The sequence below is a fragment of the Gopherus flavomarginatus genome, chromosome 19, assembly GCF_025201925.1.
Source record: "Gopherus flavomarginatus isolate rGopFla2 chromosome 19, rGopFla2.mat.asm, whole genome shotgun sequence".
NCBI classification, from domain to species: domain Eukaryota; kingdom Metazoa; phylum Chordata; order Testudines; family Testudinidae; genus Gopherus; species Gopherus flavomarginatus.
The window spans coordinates 5,613,810-5,633,276 of record NC_066635.1 but is presented as its reverse complement, the minus strand read 5'-3'; the positions used below and the strand labels follow the sequence as shown (position 1 = coordinate 5,633,276).

General features: G+C 44.3%; 1 protein-coding gene across 1 annotated transcript in view; it reads right to left on the bottom strand.

The window, feature by feature from the left end:
- Positions 1 to 932: 932 nt before the first annotated feature.
- The window catches only part of UNC45B (unc-45 myosin chaperone B), a 33,807-nt gene continuing 15,272 nt past the window's right edge, over positions 933 to 19,467 (bottom strand). Inside the window, exons 7-20 of the mRNA XM_050928923.1 lie at positions 18,669 to 18,837; positions 18,109 to 18,279; positions 17,257 to 17,428; positions 14,653 to 14,953; positions 13,981 to 14,075; positions 13,251 to 13,392; positions 12,656 to 12,796; positions 11,694 to 11,821; positions 10,738 to 10,804; positions 8,172 to 8,285; positions 7,953 to 8,068; positions 4,542 to 4,659; positions 3,466 to 3,621; positions 933 to 1,754 (exon numbers count right to left, since the gene is read on the bottom strand). Of these exons, the coding sequence (XP_050784880.1) occupies positions 1,488 to 1,754; positions 3,466 to 3,621; positions 4,542 to 4,659; positions 7,953 to 8,068; positions 8,172 to 8,285; positions 10,738 to 10,804; positions 11,694 to 11,821; positions 12,656 to 12,796; positions 13,251 to 13,392; positions 13,981 to 14,075; positions 14,653 to 14,953; positions 17,257 to 17,428; positions 18,109 to 18,279; positions 18,669 to 18,837 (2,157 nt within the window). The 3' untranslated portion in view covers positions 933 to 1,487. The remainder of the gene's footprint in view (positions 1,755 to 3,465; positions 3,622 to 4,541; positions 4,660 to 7,952; positions 8,069 to 8,171; positions 8,286 to 10,737; positions 10,805 to 11,693; positions 11,822 to 12,655; positions 12,797 to 13,250; positions 13,393 to 13,980; positions 14,076 to 14,652; positions 14,954 to 17,256; positions 17,429 to 18,108; positions 18,280 to 18,668; positions 18,838 to 19,467) is intronic.

Genomic DNA, 19,467 nt, shown 5'->3' with positions numbered 1-19,467 from the left:
GATCCATCCTTTGTTATATTCTGTCTCGATTACCGCTGTGCACTCTTTGCTCTCCCGAGTGCACACGTTGCTCCCCTTCAGTCCATACAAAATGCCTGGCAACTCAGGGACCCTGCCCTTGGTGTCAGTGACCTAGCAGCCCCTTGGGAGGAGCGTTTATAGAGCAATCTCACTCTGCAAGAGGAGAGGCAAGCCTGTCACACTCCATGGGACGCTTGGCAGATCTGCCAACAGGGCATCTGCTGCTGCACTAGCAGTACATACTCTGTGCACATGGAGTCTTCAGAGATTTTCGCTACCGTCCGAACAAGCCCCACTGAACATATGCAACGACTTTCGACAGGGGCTTACCTTAGCCACCTCGCCTGTTTATGGGAGCAACCAAAGGCACCTCCCTGATGCTCACCCCATGCTCCTGCCATAGTAAAGAGCTCTAGTGACTCCAAGATTTGGAGCAGACACTTGCAAACAACGGCTAAGCAGTTGTAGTTTTTCCATAAGCAGCTCATATTCTCTGTTGCTTATAAATGCCCTTGTTAAATACAGATGTCAGGGTCAGCTCCTCATAGAGTTTTCTCTTACCACCATTTCACATCCAGTATATTATCCTCCATGCTTGGATTACTTTGGATAGAGAAAAGCTAGAACATATTTCTGCAAACCATGATTGCACACAGTAGCATCCGTGCTTCAGGCCCAGCAGGGTTGTGTCAGAGCAACCTCACTACCTTCGCACGGTTGTGTGATGTCCCCGCACAGTCATCTGAACAGAACGGGGCCATTTTTGAAACATTTTACTGCAAGATCAGAGGTGGGTTTTGTGCCATGTTTCTGAGATTCACTGCTTTGTAGATACAGTGGTAGGTTGATGGGCACTTAATAGAAAGCATCTCAGGAATTACTCACTACTCACAAATGGAGATAATGCAACATTGAAGGAACCCACACAGAACAAAGTACAGAATTTATTAATGGAGAATCCACCCAATGTTCACACACTTAGTATTTGCATTCCAGTCATACAAACATCAAATATTTTCAAAAAAACCAAACTCCTTTATGAATGTGACGTGAGACAATTCAACTTTTCACCTCTGTTCTTCTAACATCACTAGGAACTGCTGAAATATAAAACGTTGTGATTTTTTCCCATCAAAAAAAGTCTACTTGGAACCTCTATCTTGCCCTAAACTTTTGAGACATCCTGAACCAGCAGCAGCGGAATACGTTGCATGGATTGATTCTTTTACGGTGGAACTTTGATGTGTTCATGGCTAGCAATGCAATCCTGGCACTAAAGGTTGCAGTGTCTAGGAATAACTAAGATTTATTTTTCCCAGGCATAAAAACAAAATATACCCTGTGCTCAACAAAGCCTTAGCAATTAAACTGAATTTCCTTCTGTGAATCCTGTAGATTTGCAGCCCTTCCATGTGTCTTACCCTTCTGTTTGGTTTCTCTTGACAGGCTGCCATTGCCTTGGGGTCTCATGCCTGGGAGAAGGGTTTGATCAACCCATAGTCCATGCACTTCACAAGACACTCGCGAGCCACATTGATAACGTGCTGTTTCTTGGAGTCATCTGCCTGTTTACCAATGAGTGTCAGGATCTCTAGCATCTCACTCTCCACCAGTTTCTTGGCCAGCTCCTGGTCTGCATTGATCAGGTTGTGAGCAACCACCAGCCCACGGTGCTGCACCTCCAGCTTTTCATGCAGGCAGAGCCTCTGCAAGATTTCCAGCCATTGGGTTGTCTGCAAGGAAGGAAAAGCTGTGAGTTTAAAAAAAATAGTAGTTTTTTTACAGCAGAAGAAATCATTGAAGTGCAAGGTTAGCTTGCCCCTAAGTAAGGCACTTTTCAAGGGAGTGAAAGTAGCAATTTAGGAAAAGGAGAATCTGATTCCAGTGCATGAAAACTGGTCTTTTAATTCCTAGACAAGTTGTCACCTGTGAGTGAGAACAGCCACCAGCTTGCGTAACAAGCACTAAGTTCCCTTCCTCGGTTTGTTTCTGAATACTTAGCCCTTGCATGATAAGGTCAGGCGCAGTGCTGGCGGAGTGAAGGGCTTCCACAAACTGCTCTGGGGCTACCTGCATCCAGCAGCACCTGCCCTCGCAGTCTGGCTGGGCTGTATCCACCTTTGTAAATGGACCCCGAATCCAAGGTTTGGAGCCTGTTTTTTATTGTGTGGCAACCATGCGAAGGTCAGAGTTTTGCATGGGTCCATCACAATGTAAAGCTAGCTGAAACGGGGTGTGCGTGGGGAGGAGGGTTTGATTTTTTTTTAAAATAGGCTTTACTGTGGTACTCCTTACTGTTGCAACTGAGCATCTCATCTGTACCAATGAATTTAGACTCACTTTCAGACTTCAGAGCGGTTGAGTTATCCCAGTTTTACAAAAGTCAGGCAGGGTTTAAAACCCAGGGTTTGGGGCATAGCCTTGAAGAAGAGAAATTAAAGCCTCCAGGAAACGAAGAGGCACTTGAGAGGTGTGCGCGTGTGCATCAAGGATGCCCCAACCACGAAAGGAGGAGGGGCAGCCGCAGTAGAATACATACAAATTGTATGCAGGGAAGTAACAAATGAAAATAAAATACATTCACTACAAAAACAACAACTTGGTTGAGAAGGAACTGTCGGTACAGTGGGTCCACCCTGCATAATATACATCATAGGTCGGCTTGGAAGGATTAGATTGCTATCAGTAAACACCGGGAAATGTTGATTTCACGGCATGCACACAGATTTTTAAAAAATATTCCCGTTGCTAGTAATCAAACTGCACAGCTGGGCAAAGATAAACATTGCTTGAAAACTGAAGCGTTTGTCAACATCACGTCAGAATACACAAACCAAATAGCCGGACATCAATGTGTGTTTTAACTGTAACAGAGCTTTAAACTTTTTGAATCTCAGCATCTACTGGCATGAATGGTCTGACCTCCACACAATTTCCTACAGCAGCCAACATTTGAACCAATAAAAATGGGGAAAAAATTAGAAACCACCATCAAAATTACCCACTGAAATGATCCTGCCAAGCCTAAATGTAATGATGCTTGGGTCACACCAGCCATAGGTTTTGGACATGAGAGTGTACAGGGTGAAGGGACAGACCCTGCTATCTCAAGTCTCCAGCTAGAGTTTTTTGGGCACACATGAGGTAAAAAAGGCTGTTTTAATCCTAGGAAACATTAACGTGGGAAGAATCTGGGGCAGGGAGCTTCGAATCAGCTTTAGTAGCTCACTCCCTGTTGGAAGTCACTAAATTAGACAGTTAGCTTAAACATACATAGCTTTGTGCTCCAATTTATTTCCTTTCCCTAGGATTTCGCACAGATACTTACGTTTGTCGCTGTAGAAGTTGTTTAAAATCCTTCCATCAGAATTTTACAACATAACCAGGCTGCCTTTGAGCATTTGAGACTATTTAGTGTTTAGGGCATTCAATTTTTCCTCTTACCACTTGGGTCATTTTATGGCAGAGCTTCTTGTGTGCTGCTGTGAGCATGGCCAGGGCTCCTGCCGCTGCATTCTGGACCTTCACGTCGTCCTCGCCACACAGTAACACGATCAGCTTGAGTCGGTCGTTTCCATCAGCCACAAATCTCTCTTGAACCTCAACAGAACGAAATGCAAAAATGGGGAGTGAGTTGCAAGGCTTATGGGATTCATACTGGAGTGGCAGTTTCACAAACTGTCGGATATCAATACGTACTAGAAAACACGTATTAAAGTATCTAGTACAGGGGTCGGCATCCTTTCAGAAATGGTGTGCCGAATCTTCATTCATTCACTCTAATTTAAGGTTTTGCATGCCAGAAATATATTTTAACCTTTTTAGAAGGTCTCTAAGTCTATAATATATAACTAAATAATTGTTGTATGTAAAGTAAACAAGGTTTTTAAAATGTTTAAGAAGCATCTTTTCAAATTAAATTAAAATGCAGAGCCCCCGGACCGGTGGCCAGGACCCGGGCAGTTTGAGTGCCACTGAAAATCAGCTTGCATGCTGAACCATAGGTTGCCTACCCCTGATCTAGGAACTGCCATATTACACCAGACGAGTGGTCCATTGAAGTCTGGTATCCTGTCTCAAACAGTGGCCAGCTCCAGATGTTTCAGAGGAAGGTGGCAGGAGCCCCACGGTGGGAAAATGTGGGATAACCTGTTCCCCAGTGAGTGTCAGCTTAATCCCTAAGAGAGGCTTGTTTAAGCCTCGATGCAAGATGGTTTAGATTCTTTCCAAAACATTTCCCAGCATTAACTACTTTAGCTCTAGATATTCTTGTTACCCATCTAAAGAGCCAATCCCTCTTTGACTCTTTCCAAGTTCCTGGCCTCCCCCATTCTGTGGCAATGAGTTCCACAATCTAATTACATACTAAGCAAAAAAGTTTGAGATTTGAATTCGACACCTGTCAGTTTCACTAAATGTCCTTGTTCTTATATTAGGAGACCAGAAGTTCCTAATCGACCTTCTCAATGCCATTCAAAAAGCAGTGCATCAAGCCGTGCTGCACGCGGCCCAATGGTTACCTCTTTGTTGACAACCAGGTTGCACATGCACTCTGTAGCTGCCTGGCGGAGTTGGTCGTGGTTCTCAAACATGTAGTTCTCGATGTCTGGTAGGGCTTTCTCTTTGATGATCTTCAGCCTGAATTAAGGGCAGCAAAAAGATATGGTCACAGCATGTGCTACAATGTGCTTGCCATGAAATATTAGCCAGCAGGCAAAGTAGGCAGGGAAAGCCTTTAAAAACAAGCTGTCTCCATCTAAGCCCTGAAACTATTTATCACTAATTTAAAAAGTAATTCCTTCAGCCACCCCTTCATAAGAACAGTTATACAGGGTCAGACCAAAGGTCCAGCTAGCTCGGTATCCTGTCTTCTGACAGTGGCCAATGCCAGGTGCCCCAGAGGGAAGGAACAGAACAGGTGATCCATCCCATATGGTCCATTTCCAGCTTCTGGCAAACAGAGGCTAGGGACACCATCCCTGCCCAGCCTGGCTAAGAAACATTGATGGACCTATCCTCCATTAATTTAATTTATCTACCCCTTCCTTCTTCTAAGAGGAATCATTGTCAGGTCACTTCAGTGCCAATCATGCAGGAAGATTTATCTTGATTACATATTGTTCTAGTAGTGTAACATCTTCTGATCTTTAGCTGTGGGTAAACAGTCAGAACCCCATTTTCTTTCTATTACTTTCCACCTTGTTAATGCCCTGTGTTTAGAGATGTAATGTGTCTTCGTGAAAAATGCTCCATGCTGCGTAGGATTGGAGTTCAAAGTCCGCTTTGCAGAGCTGGAGAGGAAACTACTGTAGCTGTTCATCAGAGACTATCCTGAAGTTCTGTGTGAGTTCATATTAAACAAATAAAATTAAAACTGTAGATCTCAGCAATTGCTCATCTTCCCAATAAAATTAACAAGCTAATGCAGAGACAAGCCAATATTGGGGCAAATGATTGATTGATCAGGCACTGGGATAGGACATCCTCTTCAGGATGGGAGAGAAGTGTAGGGTATTCCTTATAATCAGGGCTTCTGTTTTTCAGGGTTTATTTTTAGTAATTTGAGTTTTATGTAGATGTCCAAATATCAGTGGTTTTCAGGGCTCTCTTGGATAATGAGAAGATTTTTTTCAGTGCTTCCCAAAATTCTTGTATAACTAGGACTTACTTTAATTTTTATTATATGTTTAAAAATGACTTACATGTTAGTTTAAGCTTTGTATCTGTGTTATTGAACCCCAGTATAGCATTGATTGCGTGTGTTCACTAGTTCACTTTAACATAGTACCGTTTCAAATGTTAAAGCACACTAAGGAACCTTTAGCGTGCACCAGCAGGGTCTGCATGGATCAATTAATGCACAACACCTTCGTGCGCTTTAGAAATCAGACCCCCATAGTCCTCATTACTGCTCTGTGTAGATGAGCCCTTCGATACAAACCAGGGAGCAGGAACATAGCCTATATAAATAGACTCCACTGGGAAAGAAGTAACGTCAACATGAATTGACTCATCTTTTCCGGTGTTTATTAGATAGACACCACTTGCGGTTTATTGGCTAAAACCTAAAATCGGAAGCCCGACTTCTAATTGAATTTTTTTTTCCCTGAACTTTGCCAGTTGACCATGAAAGCACATTCAGAAGGGAGCAGGTGCTTGCCACATCAGTTTGCCCTGACAGAAGCCTGATCTGCAGATCCCTTAGTTTATTTTAAGGATTTTTGTTTTTCAACCTGTTCTATTCCATGCAGCTACACATCATGCAAACACACCCTTAAGTGAAGCAGTATGGATACACTTGTGTTCCATTGTCCTGGCCTTTCCTTCAGATACACAAGTATGTCTCCATGTTCTTGCTGCTCCACTTACACCTCCCCTAATCTTAAAGGAACAGTACTTCAGACTTCTCCTTTCCTTCTCGAAATAAATTCAACCACAAAAACAAAAGGTTGGGGTAGCAAGAGGATGGTGAGACCTGTTGTGATCATTGGGCCTACATAATTTACCTTAATTTTGAGCTCAACTGTGAGAAAGTTCATAAAGTGTGACAATAACCTGTAACAATAAATGATGACAGAAAAAAGTGCGAAAAGCAGACAAAAACGAGATTAGGGCAAACCCAAAGGCCCCCTGCTAGAACTCAGGGAGTATGTTAAGATCATTCCAGGTAAGTGAGAAAAGTGGGAGATCAGAAATCAATAAACCAAAATTGATGTGTTGAAAGTTAGGCCTAATTGGTGAACAGAATAACGAGGGGGAGGCTATTCTGCCAGCCACTCCCTTTTGGGATTCTTAAAAAAAAAAAAAAGAAAAGACTTTGGAGGAGAAGTTAGCCGAGATGGATGGATGGAAAAGGAGAAGAGAACAAGGGATGGTGTTAAAATTAATCCCTTATTTAATACTTCCCATTTCAAATGCTTTAACTGCTTTTCTTTCTTTTCTGTATCTTTAACAACAGGTTAAAAGAACGTTTACTGATGTGTTTGTCATGGTACTAAGCAAGCTGACTTCTCGGTATACCAAACAGTTTAAAACTGTTTAATGTTGGACAGTGACAGGGTCACATCTTTGACTCTTTGGGTCAACACATTCCATCTATGTTAATACAACAGACCACTGATTGTTTACTCATGTGTTTGTCATGGTACTAAGCAAGCTGACGTCTCGGTATACCAAACAGTTTAATGTTGGACAGCAACATGGTCACATCTTTGACTCTTTGGGTCAACACATTCCATCTATGTTAATACAACAGACCACTAATTGTTTTAACGTAGGCCGTAGAGTGTCAGAGGGCTAGAAATTTTGGCCACTGGTGACCAACAGCTGCAAGGATCTACATCTATTTAAAAAAGTTCCCTGGAGATTGGATGGCTCATGGGATTATTAAACTGCGAAGGATTATTTGAAGTGGTGGATAACCCAGGTATATTGACCAAACATGCCATGAGAATTAGAGTGAGACATTAAACAGAATTCACCCTCTCCTGGTCTCATGTTGCTACTTAATGAAGGCATTGTGCCACAGTAGGAATCCAGCTCCTGGGATGGAACTGACTAGAGCTGGGTGAAAAAATCTCACCGAGATTTTCACATGAAAAGTGGCTTTGAGTAATTTAACTTTTTAAAAAAAATTATATTCATATTTTTCAGTTTTCAAAGAAAAACAATTTTTTAGCTTCTCAACAAAATCTCAAATTTCCTTAAAAAAAATTTTTTTTGGTGAAGGTTAAACATTTTAATGGGGGAAAAAAAAATCTTCGAACATTTCACTAACCGACCACCAAGTCATTGGTCTGTGAGAGCCATTTCCTGAGCGATATCGATGTAACCTGAAAGGAGAGTCTGCTTTATCGGGACTTTCTTAAACCATTTCACAATCTGATTAAGTGGCAGTATGGGGGAAAGGTGACAAAACCATTGTAACTTACCTGAGTTTGTCACTTCTTCCTGACAAGTTAGTGAGACCTAATAGAGCCTCATAATTCTGCAGCCCATCTCTCTCTGTATTCAATAAGCTGACCAGCGGCCGGACCACCTCATACACCTAAGAGTAGGGAATATTGGATTGTCACTTTGGTTTCTGGATCTCTGTCCATTTCCATTGGTTTATCACAAAAATACCTCAAGGGAAAATTACATTTACTTACCCTCTCTCCTGGGAATGCTATGTCTGGATTGGAAATGGCAGCAATTTTGGCTAGAGCATGAGAAGCCTTCACTTTGCCGACATCTGTGCCTTCTAGTGCCAGAGGTATCAGGGCCTATTATACACAGCAAAGAGCGGAGGCTTATGAAAAGATTTACAGTATTGTCTTTATTTTACTCAAGTTTATTACAGAACAGCCTCTGGAAGAGTCAAGTTTTGTCCAAATAAACTCTGAATTACAGAGCACATCGGGTCTCATGCTTCTGCGTTGTCAAATACCCACACACGAGCCCACAGACTACTTCAGTTGCTATCAACTACTATCATTGCTTCACTGGTGGCCTGCATGGGGCATGACTGAAGGGTCAGTGTTGCAGGAGCCCACTTCAAAGGACAACTTCTCTTGCGCAGTAGAACAGGATTCCTGGCTGATGCAGGAGCCAGCCGATATTAGAGGAAATCGTTCCTGAAGTGCCTGGTAGAGGCACCACCTTCTGGAGTTTATAGCACAGCACAGCATCAGCGAATGCCAACGTGCTCAACCTGTGATTGGACCCCATCAAGCATTGCTTTAGGAAATGTCATCTCTTAAGAGGACACAAGAAAACAAAAACCCCATCTCATCCGGCAAATCTGCTAGTGGTGCACTAAACGAGGCAGCAGATATTTGAATCCTGGATCACTTCTGTTTGTTTGGGGAGGGTATGTATGTATATATTTAAAATATTGGGGAAAGTGGCCTTCCTTTGAAGAAAGGCTGGTCTTGCAAAAAACAACAGTTACTAACCTTTCCATAACTTTGTTCATCAAGTTTGTTGCACATGTGCATTCCATTGTAGGTGCACTCCAGTGGTACCTGTCAGGGTGGCCCAAGTGCCCTCTGCTACCTTGGACACAGGCATAAAGGGCTGAGCTGCCCCGAAGCCCCTCAGTTCCTTCCTACTGGAAAGTCTCAGAGAAGGGAAGGAGGGCAGATTGTGAAATGGACATGTGCAACACATCCTGAACAGCAGTTACAGTTTTTCCAGTGACTGCACGTGTCCCATTCCACTGTAGGTGACTCACAGGCAGTTCCATCGGGAGGTGGGTTTGGAGTCTGTTTGAACAGGGACTGGAAGACCACTCATCCAAATTTAACATGGTCTCGAGATTGTTGAGAGATTGCCTCTTGCTACGCTGGTGCATGACATGATGACCAGTTGCCGCTTTGCAAACGTTCAATATGGACGTGCTAGCCAGAAAAGCCGCAGAGGTCACTGGGACCTAATTGAACGACTGAACACTATTTGGTGGCTTCATGGTAGCTAACTGGTTACACAGTTGAATACAACTGTGTATCCATGATGAAATCCTTGGCATGGAAACAGGACTGCCCTTCATTCTGTCCACAAATGCAATGAACGGTTGAGAGGAAGACCTGAAAGGTTTAGTCCATTCCAGATAGAACACTGAAGATCTAACATACAAAGCATGTCATCTCTCCTTCCCTTTATTACCATGAGGTTTTGGGAAGACAGTCGGTAAGAAAATTGCATACTTAATAGGAAAAATGGAGACCACTTTTGTAAGAAAACTTGGATGAGGACAAAGGTAGGCTTTGTCTGCATAAAAATCCATATATGGAGGATCAGATATTAGAGCCCTCAACTCCCCCACTCTCCTGGCTGATGTAATGGCTACTAAAAACATTACCTTCATCAAAAGGTGCAACAGAGCAAGTCACTAGGACTCAAGGTGGTGCAGGGGACTCATCAGCTTTGTTCAGACTAGACTGAGGTTCCATGGTGGAATAGGGCTCTGTACCAGCAGGAGCAGTCTGTCCAGTCCCTTTAAAAATCTTATGGCCATCGGGTTGGAACAGACAGAACGGTTCTCTGCATGTGGGTGCAATGCTGATATAGCCCTCAGGTATATACTGATAGGCTAATCGCCAGTCCTTGTTGTTTCAAGGACAGAAGAGAGTCCAGCATGTGCTGAATAGAAGCAAGAACAGGGAAAATCCCTTTCAGTTTGGACCAGATGGAAAATCTCTTCTATTTAGCCAGGCAAATACTTCCAGTTGGTTGTTTCCTATTATTCAGCAGCACATCCTGAACTTCTCTGGAGCAAGTCTCCTTTGCTGAAGTTTACTACAAAGCCTCCGGGCCACAATATTGGGGTGGAGGAGGCAGCTGTGATTCTGTGTGTGAAGTGGAAGTGGTGGGGGGGGGGCTCATTAAGAGGTCCAAGAGCACCACTGGCGTAAGGGAAACACTCTCCAACAGTTGTGCGCTGGAGCACAAGACACCTACAGTGGAACAGACACGTGCAATCACTCCAAGAAGAATTTAGTTTTCCTGCATGCTCAAGTTAAAAACCATAACCAGGAGGTCCACTTTCCCTTTTATCATGGGGTTAAGGTTTCAGATCATTAGCAATGCGTATAATTAGTTTGGGCACCCCATGGCTCGTGTTATATGATGACAGTTCCCCACATTTGCAAACCCAGATGGCTTGGAGTGGCTGAACATTGCTAATTGTGAGCATCTGTTTCAGAATATTCTAAAGGTGTAATGATAATCAGTTACCTTTCCACCACCTTGAGCTACAATGGTACCACGGTCCTTGGGATCCTCACACAAGGCAAGGAATACCCTGCAAAAAAAACAGCATTGCTCAGTTAAACCGATCTGCAAAGAGACTCCATCCCACCTGCTCACCCTGGTATGATGTGAGTGGCTGATGTTCAGTGAATAGTACTAAATTCAGCAGGTATATTCACCAGTAATACCTAAGTTTTAATATAGTGCAATAACACTTAGGTTGGATATGAGGAAAACCTTTTTCACTAGGAGGGTGGTGAAGCACTGGAATGGTTTACCTAGGGAGGTGGTGGAATCTCCTTCCTTAGAGGTTTTTAAAGTCAGGTTTGACAAAGCTCTGGCTGGGATGATTTAGCTGGGGTTGCTCCTGCTTTGAGCAGGGGTTTGAACTAGATACCTCCTGTGGTCCCTTCCAACCCTGATATTCTATGATTCTATCACCTAAATTAGAGAACTGTAACAGCTTCGATCCTCTTCAATTCCTCCCCGTTCCATTAGATTTGTATAAAGTTTTGTAAGATTAGCAATTCAAACTGCAGCCTAGTGGTAGATCGGCAATTAGTTTCAGGACCAAAATTTAGATGTTTGTAAAAAACTCATTTTCCTCTGCTGCCACCTTTAGCTTTTATTAGCCGACCTCACTGGTGGGAATCCACAGCACGCAGTTTTCTTTTGACAGAATGTAAATTGCGCTTTGTGCGAAGAGCTTTAATGTGGCTCAATGGTTAATACATTTGCAACCCAACCAGTTTATTCTGTGACTTGGAAGTTTAAGCCGCTTGGGCTTTAAACTGAGCTGTAAAATGCAGTGGAGCCCCCACATTAGCTTTTCAGTGAAGATTTTCTCGTGTAAGACCATCTACAGTAATTACCCAAAGAGCTGCCTCAGTGCTAGATATGCTGCTTCTGCACCTCAGTGTGTTTGAGTGAGGCAGGTATACCTGGCTAGCAGCTCCTTGGTCTGGTCCGTTAAGATGGCACTATCAGCCTTCAACATACAGGCCAGGGCTGAAATGACACCAGCTTTCAGCAGCCGTTTCACTCGCTTCAAAACAAAGTCCTTCTTGTCCTGAAAGAGGCATTAAAAAAGAACGAGCAGGGCTCCCATCAGCGTCTCTACAGCTACCACCCCACGTACTTAGGGCTTGTCTGCCTGAGCCGTTACTGCAGAGAAAGCCGGACTGTGCAGTTTGGCCCCGCAGTACCATCCTGTAGGGATGCTGGCGCTGCGCACTAAGAGTTCTGCAGTATGCAGTAAACTACTCTCGGTTTCCAACGGAGGTACAGCGCTGCTCTCGCTAGAGCTTTGACTGACCAGCACCCATGTCCACACGGGACGTTACTGTGGGGACAAGTTGCTGTGGTGGACATTCATGCCCTGGCTTGCTGCCTGGTAAGATCCCGTCTCCTCAGGTAGGCAGGAAGCAGGACTCTAATGGACTGGGACTCAGGAGACCTTGTTTCAGGTCCCATCTCTCCCACTGACCTGCCTCATGACCTGGGGCGAATTGCTTTCCTGTGCCTCAGTTTCCCCCGCCCTTTGTTTTATGTGTTTAGTTTGTAAATTCTTCAGGACAAGAACTGACTTTATGGATGTACAGCCTCTAGCACAATGGGGGTCCTGTCTCATTTGAGGCCTTGAGGCATCTCTATAACGAAAAAAGCACTGCTTAAACTTTAAATATTCTATATCTTCCTTTAGTCCCTGGGACATACAGCTCAACGTGTAAAAACCTGAACTGCAGGAGATGGGCAACGTCAGTATGTGGAGTCCATAGCTAAGCCTTCCCTTGAAGCAGCTGGGGATACAGCACTTCTCAGGAGGGCTGTTTTGGGGTTCTGGAATCCCCACCATCTGAGGAAAAGTAATAGGGGTTGGTGGTCCTGGCTACAACCAACCTACCTTGGGGTGCTCCTCTGGCACATGCTGTTTGGAAAACTGCGCCAGCTGCACAAGCTCTGGGACCAGTTCTTTGACATCGTAACTGTTGGTACAGTTCACCAGCGTGGAAGCCACAGAGTACAGGATAGTCTTGTCACTTGTCTACACGATAAATGGAAACATTGAACTGGATTGGGATGTTGAGGGGACCACTGGTAGTGTGGCATAGCTACTGGAGAAGAGTGTGGGGTTTAGGACTCTGTTTAGGATTCTGTTCTGGGTTTTATAGTGCAGCTTTGGGGAAGTTACTTGACATCTTTGCACTTCATTATCACCATGTTAAGGATGTGTAGATATAAGCTATGCCAGAAGAGGTAAGTGACACACGGAGCACTCCAAAGGAAGATACTGTTCAGCTGGTGGATGACTGTTATCAGCCTGGTGAGACATTAAGAGGCATCATATCAATTTGTGAATGATGGTAATAAACACCCCCTCACTTTGTCACCTTCAAGGTTGCCCATCAAGATTATCAACCCAAGCAATGTTTGCAAGGCTGGAGGCAGAAGATGGCATTATTTTAGCTTGGCAAGGGGCTGTGGAGAGGAGACACTACCTTCGCTAATTCAAACATGGCTTCCAGGGCTGGCTTATCTTCCACAAAGTCATCTTTCACATCTGCATCCAGGGTTAGGTATGCCAGACCTTCCACAGCCCACTTCCTGGTGCGGATGTCAATGCTGGTGTTGCACAGCCACCTGAACGAGACAAAAATCTCCATGAGAACAGATTTACAAGAGAGGAAGAGGCAAAACCCCTAAGAGTGCTGGGGAACTGTGCTTTATTTTTAATGGCATCTTCAGACCCCATGCAGCAGACTCTGGAAACCATAGATCCCAATGGTGAAAGTTATCTTTGGATACCAAGTTCCTCCAGGGAAGCTGGGTGGTGGTGGCGTACTTATGCATTTTATAAGAGAGACCTTTAATATATTATACCTTTTAGACAATAGGATTATTTTCTTAGGTTTCTTAGCTGGTGAGTGAGTAACCAGATGGATTTTGATGCTAGCAAAAGTGAACTAGGGACGGGTAAACAGAAAATGAGGTATAAGTTCTAGGCATGGATACCTAAATGTTTCCAGAAATGCTAGAAACCTCTGTTCAATATCATCCAGATGTTATCAGTGACTCCATGTTAGACAACTTTTTAGTCAACTGAGGGAAAGTACTATGTATCTGAGGACCTCTCCAGTAGAGAGGGTACTGAAAAATATTTTGGAAAGAAAGGAGTGGAACACAAGTAACAGGTGAAGAATTCCAAGAGCACCTTTCAGTTCTGCTTACTTTCGACACTGTTTTGCCAGCTTTTCTGTGGATCCCTCAGCAAATTGTCGCAGGCCATAGTCAGTGCCTCCGGCTGATCCCAGCTTGCAAAGACCCTGAGAAAGAGATTGAAAGGACACTATGTAGCTGGATACAGGAATAGGTAACATTCTCAGAAGTCCAGCTGAAATTTAAGAGAAAGGTAATAATTGTCTTCCACGTTAAGTGATACAGATTACAGTAAAGTTCTGTATTGCTTTAAGCAGGTTTTCCATTTATATTTTTGAAGCCCTGACTCCATTCACTCTCTATTATATGAATGAAAATACTTTAGTCCCCACGCACAAGCCCTAAAAGAAATTTGACACAGTGGTTCTACTTTATATAGCAGTCACTGCTATTCCTCATGGAGAGGAATCCAAGATGGCAGACACAAGGAGAATGAGAATCTTGTTGCATTACAAAGCTTGTTCTCCGCTGAGACCTGCAAGCTGCCATGCCCTCCTCCTTCCCCAAACTCTTTAGAGGAGGAACGCGAGTGCAAGCTCTTATGGATAGTACCCTGGCTGAGCAGCGGATGCTACTACTTTGCAGTATTGCAAACCTAGATTGAATCCAGAGGCAGAGTTCTTCCTAGGACAGGATGATAAAGTGTTGGCAGGTAGCAGAGCAGGCTGAGGGCTGAAAGCTTACCACTAGAGCTCGAATTTTGATCTTCTCATTCTGTGTCTTCTTGTAGACTTCCTTCAGCAGCGTCACTCCATTGGTGATGATGAAGGTGGCCCGGCTCAGCTTGGTGGAAGCATGGATGAGGGCCTCCACAGCCACCAGTTGGTCGATCTCTCTTTCAGAGCCACACAAAGCCACCATCATCTCCATGACACCCGTCATGCCCAGCAACTTGTTGCCCAAGTCAAAAGGCCCTTGCATGATCCCAGACACTGTCTGGACGGCATGGAGAGTCTTATCCATGTCCTGAGGGTCAACCTTGCTCCTGTAGGGGGCAGCAAAAAAAAAAAAAAATCAGCAGGGAGCAGGATTAGAGGCAGAGACTGAAATGTTATTATCAGAACCTCTGGTGCGTTACCAGTCTCTTTCCTTGAGGGCCACACATTGTGGCCACCATCCTCTATCAAACAGCGCTCCATTTCCAAACTGGAGTTTAGTCCAGCACCTTTTATCATGGCGACCAACTCTGAACATCCCCTTCTTTTTATCCACAAGATAGGAACAGTGCGGGAAAAAGCAACATGGGTTTTCCACAATACCCTACTTATGAGTAGAGCAACTTCCTCTCAACTATGGAGATGGAACTACCTTCTAACGCCCTTACCCGAAAAGATAAAGGGAGTCCTTTTCTTTGAAGTAACTGCCAGACTGTTATCTGGATGACATGGACACAGGTTCACTCAGAACAGAAATTAAACTTACATTGCGGCCCAGTGGAGGAAAGCACCAGACCGGGAGTCAACCCCGGTTTCTATTTCCAGCTCTACCCTTGACTTGTGTGACCCTTAGTGAGGCACTTCATCTCCCTGTATCTCCATTTATCCATCTGTGGATTAAAAACGCTAAGCCACCATGCAAGTGCTTGCAGAAGAATGGGTGAAAAGCACTTTATAAGTACAAGATGCGGATTCTGTCACTCGGAAGAGGGCCTGCGTTCGGTCACTGACAACTGTTCCGTGGCTTGTAGGCTAGATTTCAATGGCAGCCTGAAGAGGAGAGGCTCAGTGTTTCCATTATCAATCTGTTGAACCATTCAGTGCGTAATGACGCAGTGTGACCTCCCTTTGAGAGCCAGAAAGGGAGGGTCCACTTTCTCCACCCCGCTGGGCTGAGTCTGGCCAGCTGTCATAAAGAAAGAGATTTTTCAAGAGGAAGGAGGGACATTTTTCCTTTGTTCTATTCATTTCGTTCTGTGCTAGAATAAAAAGATCCAGGAATCAACCAAGGTAGTGAGTATTAGAGAAGAAATCAGTTATCTTATGTTTATTTCCTTTTGTGACTTTGTTTTGCATAAGAGGGGGAATTAAATTGGGTTTTTCTTTTGTTTAACTAAGATTTTTGCCCAGAGGAAAATTCTCTGTGTTTTTGAATCTGTTGTCTGTGAGCATAGCTGGCATACTAATCTCACAGAGGTATTCCCTTTCACTCTTTTTCTTTAATTAAAAGTCTTATTTAAAACCGGATTGATTTTTCCTTGTTTTAAGATCCATGCGGTTTGGATCGGTGTTCACCAGGAAATTGGTAGAAAAGTCTCTCAAGGCTACCCAGGGAAGGGTTATAGAGTATTTGGGAGGGAGAAATTTTGGGGGGAAGACAGAGTTCCCAAATGACTCAAACGGTTGTTTAAATGATTTGGTGGTGGCAGCATACTGATCTAAGCTGATAATTAAGCTTATGGGTTCTCATGCAGGTCCCCACATCTGTACCCTAAAGTTCAGAGTGGGTGGTGAAACCTATGACACCAGCTCCAGCCCTCTCACCGGAAGTTGAGAGATGGGGCAGGAAGTACAAAAGGCAGAGCCCATAGCCCAGTAGAGGTCGAGCCAGGGAAGGAGACGGACACGTCCTGCTTGCTGCAGCCCACCGAGCCTGCTGCCGAGCCAGGTGGCGGCCTTGACCTGGGGAGGCCTGAGGCCAAGGAGGAGCTGAAGCTGGTAGGACTGCTGGTGGCTGAATACCCTGCCAAACCGGAGATCATTGAGCCAGATCTGGAACTTGGGTAGGAAGTAGCCCAGAGGTTTAGTTGATGGTGTCGTGGCTTAACAGCCGGTTAGCATACTGGTGGAGGATCCCTGCTGACCCGGCAGTGGGACACCTCGTTACTGTTAGGGCCCTGGCCTGGAACATAGGGGAGTTGGGCAGGCCTGCATTCCCCTTCCCCTGCCACCCCATGGCTGCCTCTCTGCCTAAGGATTAGCGCTATAGAGTGTACTGGCTCTACCCTGCCCAGGGCCTCTTGACCGTTGGGAATTAACCCTGTTACAAAGGCCAGGATGCTGCACCTGGTGACGTAGTGTGGCCTTCTTGTGAGCCACAGGAGGAGGCACGACTGCACCCTCACTACCTAGTGCTTTTCTGGTTGCCTCCTCCCTTGACAAGCTCTAGCCTGCAAAGAGCTTTTTAACTACAGTGGAAGACACAGGGCCCATTTTATTTTGGCCCAGTCCCCACTGCTGAGAATCTGAAAGCATTACACAGCATCTGATCCAATCCCAGGTCCTTGAGAACTCCACTCTGCATTTCTGGGTGTCCGTCCTCATAAAGTGCTCCATCCCCACCCTGACTCACTTGATGTACTCTTCACAGATCTCTCTGAAGTTATCTCGCTCGGGATCACATCGCAGGTCATCATACAGCTTGTTCAGGAGAATGGAAGCGATCATCCGGGTGTTCTCCGTTAAGGGCAGGCAGTTGGGCAACTCAGGAACCTGGCCTACGACTTTCAATATCTTTTTTAGACCTGGGACACAGAATTAATAGGGCTTTTAGAGAGGACAGGCATGTACCACATTTATGGACTGTGCAGCGGACATTCTCCTACAGCAAACTGTACAGATTGCAATATTTTCAGACATCTGACCTATAAACTAACTTAAAACAATCTTGTTAACCCTTAGACAAACATGTAAGCAATTGATTTATTGATGCAAGTAAGGACTCTACCCATGACAACAAAGTTTGCAGAATTGAGCTGTTAAACAGCAGTCATAAAATTATGGGCAAAATACTATCTTCTTCACAGTACTTGTTCATCAACTGGATCTGTCCTTTATTTAAAGAGACACACAAAACCTGCTGATTTTAGTGGCATGAAGGCCTTGCAATGAGGAAGAGGGGCTTTGAAATGCTAGAGGAGATTCTGGATTAAATTTTCATAAAGAAATCTTTGTTAAAAGAAGGTGTTAGGGTTGAGGTGTTCCAGTGGAGCTCAGCTCAACCTCCCAAACACAGGATTTAAAAAAATAAAACCACCACAAGAAGTTCTTCCTTTTTGAATAATATCCAGAGTTTGGAGTCTCACCACATCAGATTACTTTTCTAGATGGGGATTGTTTTAAGTGTCCCTAAGAGAGGATGGCTTGGGAAGTTTTGCTGCACGTGACATGCATTCAAGTCTAAGTGTAGGGAAAGGGCATTCACCACTGTCAATGACGAAGATGGTTTTAGAGTTGTCGTGGATTCTCAGATCCTTTCTTGGTATGTTCTTGCTGAGCAGGTTGAGAGCCTGGTCCCGACCTTGCCCAGATACCTTCTTACTGACCAGCATGTCCAGCAGGTGCATTGTGATCATCTTCAAATCCTTCTTCGTGTCTGCACAAAAGACAAGGCAGCAGCAGGTTAAAAGAAGCAGCACTTTGAAGGCAGATTACCCTACTGAATACCGCTTATGAATGGTTATTTTACTAGAAGGTACATGGGGCTGTGGCCTGGTCAACGTGTCAATTTCATACAAGTACAGAAAAGCATTATGATTGGTCATTCTAATTATGGTTCAGGGGTCTGAAGGTCTTCTGAATAAAGCTGTTTTTAACGTGCTTGTTGCTGGATATTATGTAGCCTAGAACCCTGGGCTTGGTGTTTGCACATCCACCCGCAGGCAACTAAAAACAGAATTTGCAGGATCTACTGTTCAGTGCAATGGGAATCTGAGATATCTTCACATCTCTGTCATCATTCAGTGGTTACATAGAATTAATTACCCAGCACCAGAGCTGCTTCTTTCCCATGTTGCTCTTTCTCTCCCTCCCCTGATAAGGAGTCTGTAATGACTTGTAGGAGATTGCAAACAGCCATAGAGATTTCTTCGTTATCCACAGCCATCCACATACAAATTTTGTCAATTCCCAGGAGGTGAAGGATTGCTGTGGCCTGCCCAGATGAAAGATAGGATTCAGTGTTATAGTTCATATTATCTACATAAAGCAATTTACATTTCACTCATTAAAATGTAACATTTGGCATAGGCAATGAAATAACAGGACAATATTGAATTTGTCCAGTACAGCACAGGGAGTGGTTTTGTATTTCATGAGAACGGCCATGAGTCAGACCAAAGGTCCATCTAGCCCAATATCCTGTCTTCCAACAGTGGCCAATGCCAGGTGCCCCAGAGGGAATGAACAGAACAGGTCATCAAGTGATCCATCCCCTGTCACCCATTCCCAGCTTCTGGCAAATAGAGGCCAGGGTCACCATCCTTGCCCATCCTGGCTAATAACCATTGATGGACCTATCCTCCATGAATTTATCTAGTTCCTTTTTGAACTCTGTTATAGTCTTGGCCTTCACAACATCCTCTGGCAAGGAGTTCCACAGACTGACTTGTGCAGTGTATGAAGAAATACTTGCTTTTGTTTGTTTTAAACCTGCTGCCTAATAATTTCATTTGGTGACCCCTAGTTCTTGTGTTATGAGAAGGAGTAAATAACACTTCCTTATTCACTTTCTCCACACCAGTCATGATTTTAGACCTCTATCATATCCCCCCACCCCGTAGTC